Consider the following 17,941-nt stretch of genomic DNA (forward strand, 5'->3'; position numbering starts at 1 on the left):
ATAATAATAATAATAATAATAATAATAATAATAATAATAAAGATATATTACCCAAAGAAATGGAAATTCATTTTGGTTCACATTGGTGCCAATATAACAGTCAATGAAGGTAGAAATTCCTTGAATACATTGATATCTTTTTGCTGCTTTGTGGTGTAGTGGTAAGACCTCTGTCCTCTTACCGGTAGGTCCCTAGTTCTAGTCCTACTCTGGGCAGGCAGTGAAAAAGTTGAGTCTTTGGAAATGGCTATATACTTGCATTCTTCACTGTATTCAGGTGTAAAATGGGAACCTGGCAGTAACATCATTATCTCTGTAAATAAATATTGTAATAGTGCCTCACAGTAGTCATTTCTCGTTCTACATAAATTTTGCTGTTGGCTCAGGGTCCCTTGTAAAGCGCTTTGGTGAAATTTTAATTGGTTTTGCGCTGTATAAAATCTATCATTTTTAGATTAAATTTTTTTTTTTTGTGTGTGTGTAGAAGCAATCCATATGAACATGACCTCTTAACAAAGCCTTAAATGCATCCAGAATATAGTGATGGATTTAAATGATGTTAAAACTTGAGCTTTTATATAGCGCAATATCCACTAAGCATGCTCGACGCGCTTTACAAAAGAGTTCCTGACCAACAGCAACACGCAACATGTAGAATGAGATGTGATGCCTGTATGGTGATATTACAATTTTTTTTCCGACCAAGATAATGCTGTTAACAACCAGGTACTCATTTTACACCTGAGTATGGTGAGAGAATATGAGTAAAGAGCCTTTGCCAAGGACTCAACTGTACGCCGAGTGAGGTTCAAACCCAGGACCTTCTGATCCGAAAGCGAGTGTCATATCACTAGACCACATAGCGCACTGCACTATTTTTTAAAAACTCATTCTTTTTATTTTTCAGAACCATTCCCTGTTGACTCATTGCAAGTGTCCACTGTTAACACCACTGCCCTGCAGGTTACCTGGATGACCAATGATACCAGTACTCAAGATAGGTTTTTGGTATGCTCATTTGTTTTATGTTTATTGATATCGTTGTTATTATGCTGTTGTCTTTATCATCCTCTTCTTCTCGTATGTCTTTATATCTGGAGTCCTGTTTCGTAGATGTTGTTGGCTGAAGAAGGGTTTTGAGTCCAAAATGTTCTGTGTTTGGTATTTTCATTCTTTTTTGAAGCTGTTATATTCATTTTTGTTTATTATTTTTGTATCCTCATCATCATAGTAATTAACATATTGGTTTTACATTATAGAAACTTGGGATAATGGGCGAATGGGCAGTGGAGGTTGGGGGGGGGGGCGGTGTAGCTATCTTGTATGATTTTGTTATTAGTGTTTACCTTTTGCCATGAAATATCAAATGGATTCTAACACTCTTTGTCTCGATGAGTAAAATGGAATTGGTAATTAAATGATAACACAGAAACCACATGAAAATTACTCCGTAAAATACATGAGTAAAGAATGAAATTCAATTTTAAAAAATAAAATTACGCCCTTCTGCATGGCATTGTGAGATGTCATCGCTTTGGCATTCCATGATGGAATATAGAAAATCCATCAAATAAATGTCTGATGTTAACGGAATCAACAATGTTTTCCAAAGTGAGAAAATTTGGGCCACTTCGCCTAAGTTAGTACTTATTTCTCTTCACTTTTATTCAGATATGGAAATTAAAAGGTTTTTTTTTATTGTTTATACTATGACACAAACAGATAAGCTATGAAGCGGAGGGTGTTATCAAAACAACAGAGATGACGGCATCCAATAGCAGCCAGGATTATCAAGTGGCCATCGGTCAATTATTAAGTGGATCCAGCTATCAAGTACAAGTGGTGGCCATTCGATCCATCACGACAGACTCAGAGGACAGCCTTCCTGTCATCACTGAAGGATTCACGAGTAAGTTTGGAAAGAATACCATTACTCTTACTCTGTTTATTTAACATCCTGAAATTGTCAATAATGTGTGTGCTAAGGTGTGGCTAAGTGGTCTTGTGTTTTATTATTCAGACGAATAAATAGAATTTCACGAAGGAAATAAACTAAAAATGCCATATTTCTGATCAGTTTAACGTCACAGGTTATCCTGACATTTAGGTCATCCTGACATATTACCATATTGAAGCTTTGGGTTACGTCTGAAAGATTTTAAAAGATAAATAAAGAATAAAATTCCCTTTATTCATCCCATAGGGGAAATTTATCTCTTGGGTCTATTCTAATGGAACAACCAAGGTGTCAGCTGCAGTGCAGCACTGCAAATTGAGCTAAGTGAGGTATCTTGCTCAAGGCCACACAGCGCAGCAGGTAATCTAACTCAGTACCTTTCGGGTACGAAGCAAAGACCATACCCCTGAGCCACACTGTACTAGTTTTGATTATCCCCTTCAATTTATTTAAAATATCCTATGTCTTACTTCTTTCTTTCTAATTACAGAGCCTAACCCTATATCCAACTTGACTCTAGTGAGAGATGTAGACAGCAGCATCGCTGTGATGTGGACAGCCCCCTCTATGGGAGGCGTGGACGATTATCGTATCCGCTACAGATCGGTGCTGAGAGATCCGAGCTCCGAGTTTCAGATGAGCACCTCTTCATTGACCTCGAAAAGGCTGGTTGATTTGTTTCCAGGAGAAAGATACGAAGTGCAAGTAGTTGCCCTTAGACATGGGTTAGAGAGTGAGGAAGTGAATGGCTCCATTGTATTGAGTGAGTATGCTTGGTGTTTTAACTTGTAATTCTAAACACATCATGTGATCTCTATTTTAAAAAAAATAGAAATCTCCCTGTTCCTCTTTCCTTCATTCCTTCATTCATTCATTCATTCATTCATCCATTCATTCATTCATTTATTCATTCATTTGTTCATTTATTCATTCAATCATGTTTTGGTTGTGTAGTCTAGTGATATGACACTCGCTTTTGGACAGGAAGGTCTAGGGTTTGAGTCCAGCTCTGAGCGGCGCATAGTTGAGTCCTTTAAAAAGGCTCTTTACTCACATTCCCTCACTGTATTCAGGTGTAAAATGAATACCTGACCTTTAACAGCCTTGTCTCTGTCCTGAAAAAACAACCATCTCAAAACCGTTTTATGTCTGGGTAAATCTGATGCTTGAAATTGAAGCGAATACTACTAATAATAATACTAATAAATTGGAATTTTAACAGTGCATAGCGCATGACGATATTAGTAGCTGTAGAGTATAAAAAGTACTGAACAACAATGAATCTAACAGCATCAAAACAAAACTTAACTACCAAACACAGACTGTTTTGAGCTCAAAACCTTTCTTCAGCCAATAATAAAAATAGTAAAAATGTTAATACATTGCTTTAAATCTGATCTATACAGATGGCAGACGTTTTGATTTCCTATTTGCTGACTCGTCATGCCAAATTTTTCTCTGCTACTGGATTTTAAGTGATGTATTAACTTCTTAATTGTTTTTGTTCTTGACTGAAGATGGGTTTTGAGCCTGAAATGCTCCTTTTTTTCTAAAAGGAAAGGTATCTTGCCCTTTTTTAAAGCTGTTTTATTCATATGTGAAAGGATTGAAATTGCATCAGAATAATTCTGACATATTTTGAAATGAATTGTTGAGTATGCTCAATTATCACCTTTGAAATAAATATATATTTTTTTTACCGCTGGTGCACATGAATAATATTTTAAAATAACTTCATATATAGTTTATGACTCCTTTTATTTTCAATTTTTCCAGAGCCTTTAGCTCCTGCTTCATTTTTACAAATCAAAGAGAAAACCACTGAGAATTCAGTGACTATTCAGTGGAATTACGATGCTGACAGTTATTACTGCCAGAAGTGGGTAATTACCTACACAGATGGCAGCACCAGCAAGGATTTAGAGGAACCGAGGAGGGGTAGCGGCGTGCACACCCGGTTTATCACCGAGTTGACAGCTGGCCAGACTTATACTGTCACTATCAGGAGTGAAGTGTTCAACTTGACCTCAGAGCAAAAGACACTGGAGGTCACGGCCAGTAAGTTTTGGAAGGGATAGAAAGTCTTAGAGATGATGCTGGTCTTCATCATCTTTATCATCATCATCATTGTCATTGTCATCATCATTATTGTCATCATCATCATCTTTGCCATTATCATTACCACCATGAATATTTTCATCATGATTGTCATCGTTGGCATCACTAAAACTAAATATCCATTTGTAATAGGTCCTCAAAATTAGCTCATACTGTGTGATTGTAATGGGGGTTGTGAAATTCAGATTTAAAATTAAAAACAAAAACCAATGGAACTAGAAAAAAAAAAGATAAAAATCTAAAACAAAATAAAAAGCCCCCCAAAAAATATATATTTTAAAACTTTACAAGATAATAAGCTTCTATTTTTTTAGTTGAAGTCCTTTCCAGTGGGTTTTATTATGATGTTGAATACAAGACGATTAAGAAGAATGCTTTGAAATGCTTTGGGGGGAAAGCACCGTACAGATATAATTATTATTTATATTATCCAAAAAATTATTTCTATTTATCTTATGGAATATATAATCTATCCTCTAACAGAGCCAGTCATCAACACTGCCATAGATGAGATCTCAACCAGCAACGATTCCCTCAACTTTGCCTACACCGTCAAACCCTCCGACATCTTTGATCAGTTTGTGTTCACCGTCGACCCAAATCATACAGAGCCCGTCTACAGATTTAAGAACGAGACCCTCACCACTATGACTGTCATGGGACTTGAGGCTGGTACACACTATATGCTCTATGCGCGCACACAGAGTAAATCGGAGACGAGTATTGGATTCATCAGCATGGAGTTTATAACGGGTCAGTTTTATTGTGAAAATGATATTGAAATAACTTTTGCTGCTAGTTTTTTTAATTAAATTTTTTAAAATTTTTGTTGTGGTCTTTTTTTTTGTTGTTGTTGTGTTGTCGTTGTCATCATCAAAGCCATTGCCGCTGCTGTTACAGTTGTCAGTGTCATTTCAGATGTGATTTTTGTTGTTGTTGTTGTTGTTATTGTTATTTTTGTTGTTCTTCTTCTTCGTGTTGTTAGTGTTGTTGCTTATGTTGTTTTTGTCTTTGTTTGTGTTGGTGATCACACAGGTCGAGGTGTAAAACGTATACAGTATGGTTTCAAGACATGAAAGATAAATAGTGGAAAAGGGTATATGGGGCTGTGTCAATAGATCGATTTTGTATCCTTTTGACACTGGAATCTGGTTTGTAGATGCAATATTACACCTTGGGCTTTTCGCTCCTCATAACATACCATGTTATAAAGACAAAATGTCCAAAACAAAATTCTTGGAACATGCATTTTGCTTTGCGGCACCAACAATTTGGAATTCTCTCTCTGTCTTAACCAGAAGTGCTCATTCTTTTAAGTGCTTCAAGTCTAGACTGAAGACAGAATATTTTAGATTAACTTTTCTTTACTATTTCAAAATTTAACATTTAATTTTCTTAAAATTCTCATATCACCCATGACTTGTAAAGTGCCATTGAACACGATAGGTGAAGATTGGCACTATATAAATTTGATTTATTGAGGTCTTCTTTTTAAATCTTTGTTTTTTTTTTTGTTAGATCCAAACCCAGTGCCAGTTCAATTGAATCCCTTGGCCAGACAGATCACTGTGAATCTTGGAACGCAGCAAGGTGGAGCTGCTGAATACGTCATCTCATGCACACCGGACTGTGGGAACAAGACTGTGCCCGTCGGAACAAGAATGGTTGCCTTCGGATCTTTGAAACCGTTTTCTACGTATTTCTTCAAAGTCATCACCAAGACAATGGATGTCGGGGGAAAAGTGAAGGAGGTCACAAAGGAATATGAGAAGAAAACCGCGGAAGCAGGTGAGAAACCAGAACTTAGCAAGTTGGTAATGGTAACAATGATAATAATGATAATGATCAATCTCATCGATATTTGTACAAGCTCAAGTGATTTACAACTATATGATTTGTTTTGCTTTTATTTTAACTTCTTTTTTTTTGGTCATTTTTAACATATGTGTGGCTGGCTGAGAAAACCCAAAAAGATTGCGCAAATTTCATAAATTGAGTTATGTATGTAATGGTGTAGACCACATCTTTCTGATCATTTACCATTTTAAATTTTGTTTCTAAGTCTGTTTGAACCCAAGTTATGAATTTTTTTTCTAAATAAAAATTTGTTGCAATGGGAAACACTTAATCTTCAATTTTGGCTCATATCTCGAATCAAAGCTTGCCGCATCTTCCAGGGTTTTCTCAGCCAGCCACACATATGTAAAACAAAGAAAGAAAAAATTGTTTACTGTTTGTTGTTGTTTTAATCGTGAATGAAATATTGTTTAGGGTAACCAGCATCTCTCTCTCTCTCTCTCTCTCTCTCTTTCTCTCTCTCTCTCTCTCTCTCTCTCTCTCTCTCTCTCTCTCTCTCTCTCTCTCTCTCTCTCTCTCTCTCTCTTTCTCTCTCTCTCTCCCCCCCCCCCCCAAGCCCATCACTTTTATAATTTTTGACTATAACATTGTCCCTATCACAGCCCCATCACAAGTGCAAGCATTGACGGTAACAGCCAAGAGCATCCACTCGGTGAAGCTGAGGTGGCAGAGACCACTGGAGATCAATGGACTGTTAAGGAACTTCATCGTCTCATTCCGGGGAAGAGAGGAAAATTTTCCTAATGCTGTGAGTTATAGAGATTTAAATATAGTTGTTGGAATAAAATGAATTTAAATTGAGCTTTTATATGGAGCAATATCCACTAAACGTGCTCAAAGCACTTTACAAGGGATCCCTGGCCAACAGCAACACTTAACATGTTGTAAGACGAGACATGACGAAGGGTCACATATTATGTGGTACTATTTGAAATGAACTATGTTTCTCCTAAAGGAGAATAAGTGCAGCATTGTGGTCTAGTGGTATGACACTCACTTCGGATCGGAAGGCCCTGAGTTTTAATCCCGCTCTGAGAGGAGCATAGTTGAGTCCTCGGAAAAGGCTCTTTACTCTCATTTCTCACTACTCAGGTGTAAAATGAGTATCTTGCCGGTTATAGCATTGTCTCTATCTGAAAATTTTGTAACAATGCCTTACAGACGTCTTGTTAAGTGTTACTGTTGGCTAGAGACACCATGTAAAGCGCTTTGAGTACATTTAGTGGAAAATATGCCAAATAAAAGTTAATGATTTTAAAAAAATATTTATATTTTTAATGAAACAGTGTGAAGCGCATCGAGCATAATTAATCATTCGAAACATTGCTATATAAATGTTTATATTTATTTGTTTATTTTTATTTTTCATCTTTACACTTGTTTTCTTTTGTAACTTTATCAAGCAATGAGATCATCCGCAAATGCTCTCTCTGTCTATACTAATTTTACCCGTTATTGTTGTTTATTTTTCATTGATTAAAGGTCTAATGCAAATGTTGCGGCTTAAAGCTTGAAGATGTAGAAAACAATGCAAATGTTTAGGGAGTGATGTAAATTTCATTTACAAAGGAAAATGATACCGCTGTTTCTGGTTTTAAAGAACTCAAAATGATCAGAATTAGGCGAAATAAGTTAATCGAAATTTAAAGAACAAAACTCACTCTTCCCATTTAATTTTATACTAATTGAAGATGATCGGTCACATATACAAAATTTAAACATTCTCTTTTCCTTGTATTTTCAAAGTATTGATCATTACTTAACTGTTTTTGTTTGTTTTCTTTCCACCCTTTTCAGCCTATCCATGAGAACATCATGACCCTTGGACCGACACAGCTGAGTACGGATATACAACGTCTTGAGGCAGGCTATTCATACATCTTCCAGGTAAACTCGTTTCTCTGAGTGTAAAATAAACGAAAAGTTTTTGTCGCAGGTCTGCTCGTAAAATCACAACAAATTGTTTTCATTTAATGGTGATCATTGTCATCATAGCTTGTTGCTCCAACACAGAACCCACTCCACAGCATCTGGGGAACAGACTCTTAGGTCATGGTTAGTGCAGCTGGGCCCATCCTGGCATTCTCTAAGGATGTGCTCCATCGTCTGCTCTGGGCATCCACATGTACACAAGCTAGTCTCAGCCAGCCCCCACTTTTTCATGCTTCCAGCTGTTCTCCCAAGTTCAGTGTTACCCATTCATTCCTGGGGAGCTCAGTTCAGTAGGGCAGTTCTTCTCTCGGGTCTTCAATGGCTTCATTTGCATGATTGTCCCACTCCCTCCATGTGGAAAGTCTGTAAACAGCTGCGTGGTCAGGGTTGATGCTTTCTTCCATCATTTAGTGATAAAGACATTTTATTATAATTTTGGAATATTTGATTTATGTATCAGTGAATATAAGGCATTTCACTAATAACCTCAGGTCCCAAGTTTAAACCCTGCTGTTTGCATCTTGTTTTTTCCCTTGCTTAAGAAATTTAGCCCCTATTGCTCATTTTCCAATGCTACTGTGCGGCTGACACCTGAGTTAGCTCGAAACATACTCTAAAGATAAATTTTATTAATGTTTTTATGTTTTTATTTATTTATTTATTTATTTATTTTATAAAATAATAATTTTTGTTGTTGTTGTTGTTTATTTTGTTTTCAGGTGTTTGCAAAAACAGTAGCTGATGGACCATCTGCCCATGTTGACATCACCATGAAAACTGCTAGTAAGTCATTTTACTTATCACATGCCATGTAATGTAACAAAAGGTTTGTTCTGAATGTACATAAAAAAAAGAATGAAAAATGGTTACACTTTGGGCAAAGAATTCTGATCACTTCTTAGCGAAGACTAAAACAACAATCCACTATCACTATCACTTATCCTGTTCTTTAGATTTCCTTGAATTTGGTTTTGCAGATGTGGATTCATTGAAATACATTAGTCATTCATTCAGAAGAATTCTGAAAATCAATGTTTCCCTACAGTTCGTCTTGACTAATTCAGATCATCTTGTAATGTTGAGACGCCCAATAACCAATTAAAAAAATTCCCATCATATTGTGTTGATTGTAGGTCTTGCTGTTGACATTGCTTTGCAGATATTAAAGGAACAATGTTTTGTCTTTGTTTGAGTATGTATAGTACAGTTGTACTATTATGATCGTCGTTTGAACCTTTTCAAGTTGACTGTCTTAAAGTTCTGAAACTTAAAATTTTGAAATTTTAAAGAGATTTAAAAAATAAATCCATCAAAATGATATCTTGACATTAAACCATATATAGTTTTTTTTCATTCTATTTTTCTTTCCCTATTCTTTCAATTGTCTTGATTTTAAAAAAAAATTAACTTTTATATATAGCGCAATATCCACTAAACATGCTCAAAGCGCTTTACAAATGTTCCCTGACCAACAGCAACACGTAACATGTAGAACAAGACATGATGCCTGTTAGGCGATATTACAATTTTTTTCCAACAGAGAGAATGCTGTTGACGGCCAGGTACTCATTTTACATCTGAGTATGATGTAGAATGTGAGTAAAGAGCCTTTTCCAAGGACTCAACTATGTTCCGATTGAGGCTCGAACCCATGATCTTCCAATACAACACTGATACAACAATATTACTACTTTTTAAAGTTCATTGATTCCACTTGATGAAATCCTGATTCTGATAATCTATATCCTTAGGTCCAACATTCAAATCCAACATAACACCTGACAGCAGCAAACCCACTGAGCCAGACGCTGGCAAGGACATCTCCCAGAAGAGTTTCTCTCTCAAGTTCATCAATCCATTCAGCGCCGAGGCTGGTTATGTCAGGTGAGATTGCTGGTAAAAGGAAGGGATAATGGCAAGAGTAAGATATGTTATTGAATAGAGTCTAATCAGTTTGAGATTGTGAAAAAAGAAAAGAAATGAACGTGAGTTTTTATTCCCCGCAATATCCACTGACTGCCCTCAAAGTGCTTGACCCAAACCAACATGTTGGATAAGACATCACGTCTGTAAGGCATTTTTACAATGTTTTACACAAGATACTCATTTGACACCTCAGTGCAAAAAGAGAGAATATGAGTAAAGAGTCTTTTTTATGGACTAAACTTTGCACTGCCCTGAGGGTCGACTCAAATAAGAGCTCTACTAGTCCCATAGTGGTTCAATAAATACTCCAAAAAGGATGAAAGGAACATTAACATTTTGATATAGACTTTGGAAAAAATGTCTGTCAAATAATGCTTAGATCCTTTTTTTTTTCTTCTTCTCTCCTTCTTGATATTCAGATACTACTCAGTGATTGTCTCCCGAGATCCTGATGCCGATGACAGCAGTCGCACATTGCCAACCTGGGAAGATGCCAAGAAGGATAAAGATATTCTTGTCTATGAGGCTGTCACACAGTAAGTCCCCATCTGAAATCTGTGCAAACATTGGGGTTCCCAATAGCTCACATGTAAAGGGACTTAGATCGATCCCGAGTGCAGTTGAGATTTTTTCTGAACCCCATGTCCACCCAGCAATGATTGGGTAGCTGAGTCTGTTAGATCTGGCAGAACGTACTTTGCAATAGACTAGCATGCGATTACTATTTACCTTTTCACGCTATAGAAACTGGAATAAACTCCAGCTCCATGGGCCTGAACAACTACTTATAGGCAAACATTCATTGCCCCTGGGCTTTATAATTACACACTCTTACACTCTCTTCTATTCCTCCTAGGTTATTTATCCTTTCTTTGCGACTGTGTGTCCTTGTTAAGGTAAGGGACCATTTTGGTTTTGCCTGAAATGAATAACGCACTGTATAGTCACCTCAAGGTCCCGATAACTCAGTTGGTAGAGCACTCGCTTCACAGGCAAAGTGACCGAGACCGATCCCGGGTGCAGTCGGGATTTTTTTTCTGACCCCTCCTGTCCACCCAGCAGTAAATGGAAAGCTGAGTCTGTTAGATTTGGCGGAAAGTACTTTGCGATAGACTAGTGTCCTATCTAAAGGATAGCAAGCAATTGCTATTGTCCGTTTCATGCTATAGAAACCTGGATAAACTCCGGCTCCTTGGGCCCAATGGCTCTGAGGGACTATGTGACTTTGTGTCCTTGTTCAGGTAAGGAACCATTTTGGTTTTGCCTGAAATGAATAACACACTGTATCAACTACAAAAGACTTCTAGCTTCTATGTCATGGCACAAAACTGAAGGATTAGAGCTCAGCTGGTCGTTGGTTCTGATAAGTTAGTATGTAAGCCTGAAATGAATGATGATTTTAGGCAAAAAACAAACAAATTTCAAATCTATAATTGTTTTAACTTGTTTGTTATCATTCAATTACCCCTACATAATGCTAGAGCCTACATATGTTCATATTTTTGTGCATCTATATATATAAAATAAATTCACTCACATATTTTTAGCCGAAACAATCGTTTCTATGTCCTCCATTCCTACGGATTCTTTGGATAAATGCCAACTGATGAAATGGAGGACATAGAAACGTTTGTTTTGGCTAAAAATATGTGAGTGAATTTATTTATTTTTATATGCTCTAACCTAAATTATCGAGCACTCTCATACCTACAAGTACCCACCAACACTCATATATATATATATATAATACCGTTTTAAGAAAATGAACATGTAAATAAAATTGATTGATTATTTTCAGATGTACAGACTTCTTCACTGCTGGATCGTCATGTGGCATCAGTGGAACTTCCAGAAAGCGACGTGCTGTAAAAAACGACCTTTTGACCCGAGAATTTGTTGTAGGAGCTCAAACGGAATCGGAATGCCAGGGACAATCCTCTTGCAATGGTCCCTTGTCGGAAGGCACCACCTACTATGTGAAACTTAGGGGTTTTACCGCGTCAGGCCAGTATCAGGATACAGCTTACTCAGAGAAGATAAAGACAGGTAAAGATCAATATAGGTTTAATTTTTAGTATTAAGTTTATTATATAGTTTGAGGCATATGTGTATTTGTGTGACAAAACGTTTTTGTAAGGCTTCGACACAAACGACATCAGTGTTAATTTATTTTGAGGAACTATTGATGGATTTAGTTTTTATCCGTGCCTTCTCTGGGTTTAAACGCTTCGAGTCTGGTGTCTCGGAGTTATAATGCTTTAGAAGTTTTCAGCATTATTATTATTATTATTATTATTATTATTATTATTATTATTATTATTATTATTATATTATTATTATTATTATTATTAATGGAAAATAATTAAAAAATCAGAGATTTAGCACCAAGAAAATAGCTTGGATCATTGAAAAAAGTATGGACAAAGTTGATACTTTGTCTAAATATTTTTCGTCACTCTGAGAGGCTATTCTTGCTATTCTTTTCAAGACAGGCTCTAAAATCAGTGCTGCCAGATGGCCAGAGTTCTTTGTGACCAATTTCGACTTCATAATTGGCCTAATAGAACCTCACTCCACGTTGTCAGACACTACTAATACTCTGACACATCCTCCTCCCATCCCCACCCCCTTGAAAATTCATCAGTTATGATAAACCAAAAAAAACCCCAAAAAGACTAGAATAGGAAGAAATTATTTTTGAAATAAAAAAAAAAAATTAAAGAATGATAAATATTAAATAATATAAACCTGATTCGCTGTGGCCATCCGTCAGCCCTGTCTATAATTCTAGATCCCATATTATATTTGAACCCTGAGAAACTGAAAGCAAAATCGTATCTATGATTCTTGAATCAGTATTGATGTCAATTTGTATTGAGGCTGTTTGGCACAGACTCGTTTACTGTATATTTTCAATGGAGGGCTTGTTTGAATTTTGCTCAAGAATTTGGTTATATTATTTTATGGAATCAATTTAGACTATTTGAGATTTAGTCCATTTATGTAATGGTAGAATTTGATTTGATAACTTGTATGACAGAATTCATTCAATTGAATCTACAGATGGTTCACATGGTAAGGCGAAGCGTTTGTGTGTGTGTGTGTGTTAGTATCTAGGATGTTGTAGATTGTAGAGTGGACATTTTATTTTACTAACTGATGTATTGCTTACGATTAATATCCATTTTTTTTTCTACACAGGCTTTATACAAAATATATATGTGTGTACGCATCACATACACAAGACACATTCACACATACAGAGGCACATACACGCTAAACACACAAATAAAAGTGAAGTTTTCAGCTTATTATTTTTACTCACTGTGCAGGTGTGATCTAACCCCATCTTCACCCAATTTCAGTTGTCTAATTCCCTAGTTCAGAGTAATTTTAAACGCAGTCCCAGCTTGTATGTCATGATTTATTTAAATTGAAGATTTTGATGACAAGTGCTACATTTGAGACTGTGTCAAAAGGTCCTTTTCCCAACATCAACATCAATACAAAAAGAAACTACTGGAAGGATTTTGTTTGCATCAGGTTCTCGGGGCTAAATACTAGAAAACAGTCCAATCAGACAATGATAAAACAGCTTTTTAAAAACATTTTGGCCAGAAAACTTTAACCCTCATCACCGGCCATTTAAAACGATCCAGAATTCATCAAAAATTATTAACCCCAGGACTTCCAATTAACCTTTATTTCCTGGTAGATTTTGCTCCCACCTCAGGGAGAAACTCGATATTAGTGCTGCGAGCCCCTATTGTCATATCGGCAATCGTCTAGGTCACACATTATATTTGAACCACAAGAAACTGTGAAAGAGAAATATTATCAAAATTGTTTGACACAGACCCATATACTGTATATTTCAATGGAGGGCTTGTTTGAATTATTAATTCACTTTGCTCAAGAATTTGGTTATATTGTTATATTGTATATTTACTAACACTAAGTAATTCATGATAAAGTTTGTAATATTTCAAACTCAGAAAAATACAGGGGAGGTAACCTATGTATAGTTGTAACCCTTGCAGTTTGATTTGAGTGAGGCTTGCTGAGAATTGTTTGACTCAGTCACAAGAGTTTTAAAATTCGAGGAGTATAGCTGCTCTCTCCATCCATGTTGTTAATTGTTTCCATTGGTCACTGACCTGGGCCAGAGTTTTGAGGCTGTCAAGATCTTGTTGTGACTTTATGAAAAGGAGTACAATTTCTTAATATACCGAAGAAAATACAGGGGAGGCAACTAATGTATTGGAGTGCTATCTCATAAAATACCTCAGAAAATACAGATGAGATACTAATGTAACGGAGTACTTTTTTTTGTAACATATCGACCTTAGAAAATACAGGGGAGGTAACCAATGTATTGGAGTGCTATTTCAAAACATACCATCATTATAGAGACTTGAATATTATTGATATGTGGTTGAGTGTGCCTATGTGTTCTGGATTTGCTCTCTGTAAAGTTGGCGGCCATGGTTTTGGTACACACCTGTGACATGTTGTGTATAACCAACAATTTTATTTACATCCTCACCCCTTCACCTTCCATATTTTTTCCCCTCTGCTTTTATTTATTGGAGAGGTTTATCCGTTATATTTTGAAAAAGCATTACTCTATAGAGCTTTTTATCATACCAAGCAGTAGAAACAAACCTAATTCTGCATTTCGGTTTTTTAAATTCTTATTTCAAATTTTTGTTTTTGGCTTCTTTTATTATTTTTAAAAATATATTTTTGCAGGATTCAAATATGTAGAAATATCCTTTTTTTCTTTCTCTTGATTGATATTTTCACAGGTGGAAAAAGAAACAGGTGTATTATTTTCACTCCTCATTTTGGCTATTCACCTTTTATAAAAAAAAAAAAAAAGAAAAGAAAAAACATTAGAATCTCAGCGCTTATGATCTCAAAGTAACTTGTGAACTTTTGTCTTTATTTTTTTTTAAATAGCAAACAAAAGATTGCATTTTTTCAGTGCATATTTGCATCATTGAGCAACATGTTCTAGGTGCTATACAGTTTCCTTTTTTAATCACACAATGCAACGCATATGATAGAAGGACTTGCTGGATTTTAAATGCTAGTTCTATTTTCCAACGTGAAACTAAGCTGCTGTACACTTGGGAAATCTAAGCAGAATTTAACACCAATTTTCTTCGAGAGGTCTAGGAAATCGGGTGCAAGATATTTTTCCTATGGGCTTACCGTCAAGGGGATCCCAAGAGCTCAGTTGGTAGAGCACTCGCTCCACACACAAAGGGACCGAGATCGATCCCGGGTGCAGTCGAAATTTTTTTCTGAACCCCCTGTCCACCCAGCAGTGAATGGGTAGCTGAGTCTGTTAGATTTGGTGGAAAGTATTGTGCGATAGACTAGCGTCCTATCCAGAGGATAGCAAGCAATTGCTATTATCCGTTTCACGCTATATAAACCAGGATTAAACTCCGGCTCCATGAGCCGAATAGCTCTGAAGGACTACTTTTTACCGCCAAGTTTCTGAAGTACTGATTTAAACCCCAGGACTTAATGTAGATTGTATTCATCACATAGCCACACAGTGATATTATAAACACACTCCTATCTCAGTCGTATTCCTTCTCTAAGACACGTGTTACATTAGATTTCATGTGTCATAGTTGAAAATCAAGTAAATAAATCATTAGTCTTATTGGTGTTATGTGTTTAGGTAAAATACTTGCAACATCTACCCGACAGTTATAAAGAACCATCACACTCAACTATGTGTAATCTTTAACGTTTACAGTCTGATTGAAATAATTTAGTGAGAACCAGCCATGAGAATGGCTGTCTTAAACCAATAGCAAAGAGCCAAAACAATAACAAGGACCCAAAACAATAACAAAGAGCCAAAACAATAACAAAGACCCAAAACAATAACAAAGAACCAAAACAATAACAAAGAGCCAAAGCAATAACAAGGAGCCAAAACAATAACAAGGAGCCAAAATAATAACAAAGACCCAAAACAATAACAAAGAACCAAAACAATAACAAAGAGCCAAAACAATAACAAAGAGCCAAACCAATAACAAAGAGCCGAGTGATGTCAACTTTGTTCCATCTGTACTCATATTATAAAGGAGATTTTGTACTGCAATGAATGCCTCTAATCAGCCATTTATTATTTAAACTATCTTTTTCAGTGCATCTTTTTGATAAACTGTTGGAGGAGATCAGTCGTGTCTATGCTATGATGGACTAGAGAAAACACATATTATGTCTTCTCTTTTGAGTTCAATATATTTATTTTTCCACTTTACTTTATATTTTAATCCGACGTTTGCTAAGCCATTTCTATTCTGCTTTGCAAAAATATCCATATTCATATTGCTTTGAGCTGAGATGAAATGCTTCATCTTTATTTTTTGTTCTTTCTATCTATCTATCGATCGCTCTCTCTTTTCTGAAATGACTGTATAAGTTGTTTGTTTGCATAGGGCATGCCATTGATACGAGATTGATTAGCATGGACGAAATAAGCTTTATATCATGACTTGATTATGCAGTGTGGTTGTAATCTACAATCCCTCTGAAATATCTTTCTCTCTCTCTCTCTCTCTCTCTCTCTCTCTCTCTCTCTTCTCTCTTCTCTCTCTCTCTCTCTTCTCTCTCTCTCTCTTCTCTCTCTCTCTCTCTCTCTCTCTCTCTCTCTCTCTCTCTCTCTCTCTCTCTCTCTCTCTCTCTCTCTCTCTCTCTCCTCTCTCTCCCTCTCCCCCCCCCCTCTCTCTCTCTCTCTCTCTCTCTCCTCTCTCTCTCTCTCTCTCTCTCTCTCTCTCCTCTCTCTCTCTCTCTCTCTCTCTCTCTCTCTGCGGGTGGTTGGATGGGAGCATCACCCTTGAATCATATACCTATGATGTTCGCATGGGTGTACGATCCGATAGTGATGTCGTTTCTTCTTCTCTTTACTAGCCTATCCTGCTTCTTTGGTTTGTGATTGTATTTTTGACAGGGGATATTTTTTTTTCCTGTAAATCCTCTGCCTGTTTGTTCTTGGTTATTTATAATTTAGCTTATATCTTTAGGTTATGATTTTGATTGACATTTGTACTATTTTTGTTAGATTGCTTGTTTTTTTGTTTCAGCGGTCTCTCATATAACCTCAATTGTGTTGGAAGAGACCTAAAGCAACAAACAAACAAATCTCTCTCTCTCTCTCTCTCTCTCTGATTCATGTGAATGAGCAATCCAACAAATTGGTTCAACTGTGACCAATGGTTTCCCACTGGTATTTCTGATGTCAGGTTGAAATGGATGACAATTCGTGGATAAGAAAAAAACAAAATCATAAATATGAACGTTTTTGCTGTTCATTCACACCATAAAATTTACTTATCTCTCTCTCTCTCCCCCCCCCCCCCCCCCCCCCCCCAATGATTCTAAGCTGCTAGAAGCTGTGGACTGTAGATAGTAATTTTTAAAAAATGAATATAACAGCTTCAAAAATAAGAACAAAATACCAATCACTGAATGTTTCGGGCTCAAAACCCTTCTTCAGCTAACAACAAAAATAATGTATGAACATTGATTCACAGTTTGCATTCATGTTGAATTTCAAGAGAATTAACTCATTCAGTCCTAGCGATGTTTGCTACTTTTCAAAATTGGAAAAAATGTATTAAAAATGAGCATGTACATAGTTAGTTTTATTCAACTACCATTAATATGCAAAAAAAAAACAAACTAAAAACATTAGCTTTGATACTACGCCTATAATTTGTCTCATAAAAATGTAACAAATAGCCATGGGGTAAAAGTAACCCGGGTAAACTACGGATATAGTCGGTGTTAGGTTAAGTGATTTAAGTGCTTCATATCGTCATCAAACTCTGTATTAGTTTTTCTTGTTTCTCCCTTTTATTCCCTCTTGAAATTTCACTCTGTCGTTGATCATGTCGTAGCTATTTTATGACTTGATAAAGCTGATTATCTCTTTGTGTGCCAGAATGTGGTCAACTCATTTACAGGAAATGTTTAAAGCATGAATTATTTTCATAACCAGCTACTGGATATCCCACATTTTACCTCATTATTATCATCATATTGTCAATCATCATCGTCATCGTCATCATCATTATCATCACACATCATCATCATCATCATCATCATCATCATCATCAT

At 36.2% G+C, this 17,941-nt stretch overlaps 1 protein-coding gene across 7 annotated transcripts in view; it reads left to right on the forward strand.

Annotated features, from left to right (window-relative positions):
• LOC144968140 (tyrosine-protein phosphatase 10D-like) overlaps window positions 1-17,941 on the forward strand; it is an 85,012-nt gene that overhangs the window by 45,651 nt on the left and 21,420 nt on the right. For 4 of the 7 annotated variants that reach the window (XM_078906158.1, XM_078906155.1, XM_078906153.1 and 1 more), the window contains 13 exons: window positions 908-1,008; window positions 1,723-1,909; window positions 2,448-2,720; window positions 3,734-4,015; window positions 4,559-4,828; window positions 5,594-5,863; window positions 6,535-6,680; window positions 7,730-7,819; window positions 8,584-8,647; window positions 9,616-9,748; window positions 10,210-10,326; window positions 11,589-11,836; window positions 12,854-12,865. In XM_078906158.1, coding sequence (XP_078762284.1) covers window positions 908-1,008; window positions 1,723-1,909; window positions 2,448-2,720; window positions 3,734-4,015; window positions 4,559-4,828; window positions 5,594-5,863; window positions 6,535-6,680; window positions 7,730-7,819; window positions 8,584-8,647; window positions 9,616-9,748; window positions 10,210-10,326; window positions 11,589-11,836; window positions 12,854-12,865 — 2,193 coding nt within the window. The remainder of the gene's footprint in view (window positions 1-907; window positions 1,009-1,722; window positions 1,910-2,447; window positions 2,721-3,733; window positions 4,016-4,558; window positions 4,829-5,593; window positions 5,864-6,534; window positions 6,681-7,729; window positions 7,820-8,583; window positions 8,648-9,615; window positions 9,749-10,209; window positions 10,327-11,588; window positions 11,837-12,853; window positions 12,866-17,941) is intronic. The other 3 variants (XM_078906159.1, XM_078906157.1, XM_078906154.1) reach the window with 1 other exon arrangement.

Source organism: Berghia stephanieae, chromosome 3 (genome assembly GCF_034508935.2).
Source record: "Berghia stephanieae isolate SIO BIC M18660-M18661 chromosome 3, UCSD_Bste_1.3, whole genome shotgun sequence".
NCBI lineage: Eukaryota > Metazoa > Mollusca > Gastropoda > Nudibranchia > Aeolidiidae > Berghia > Berghia stephanieae.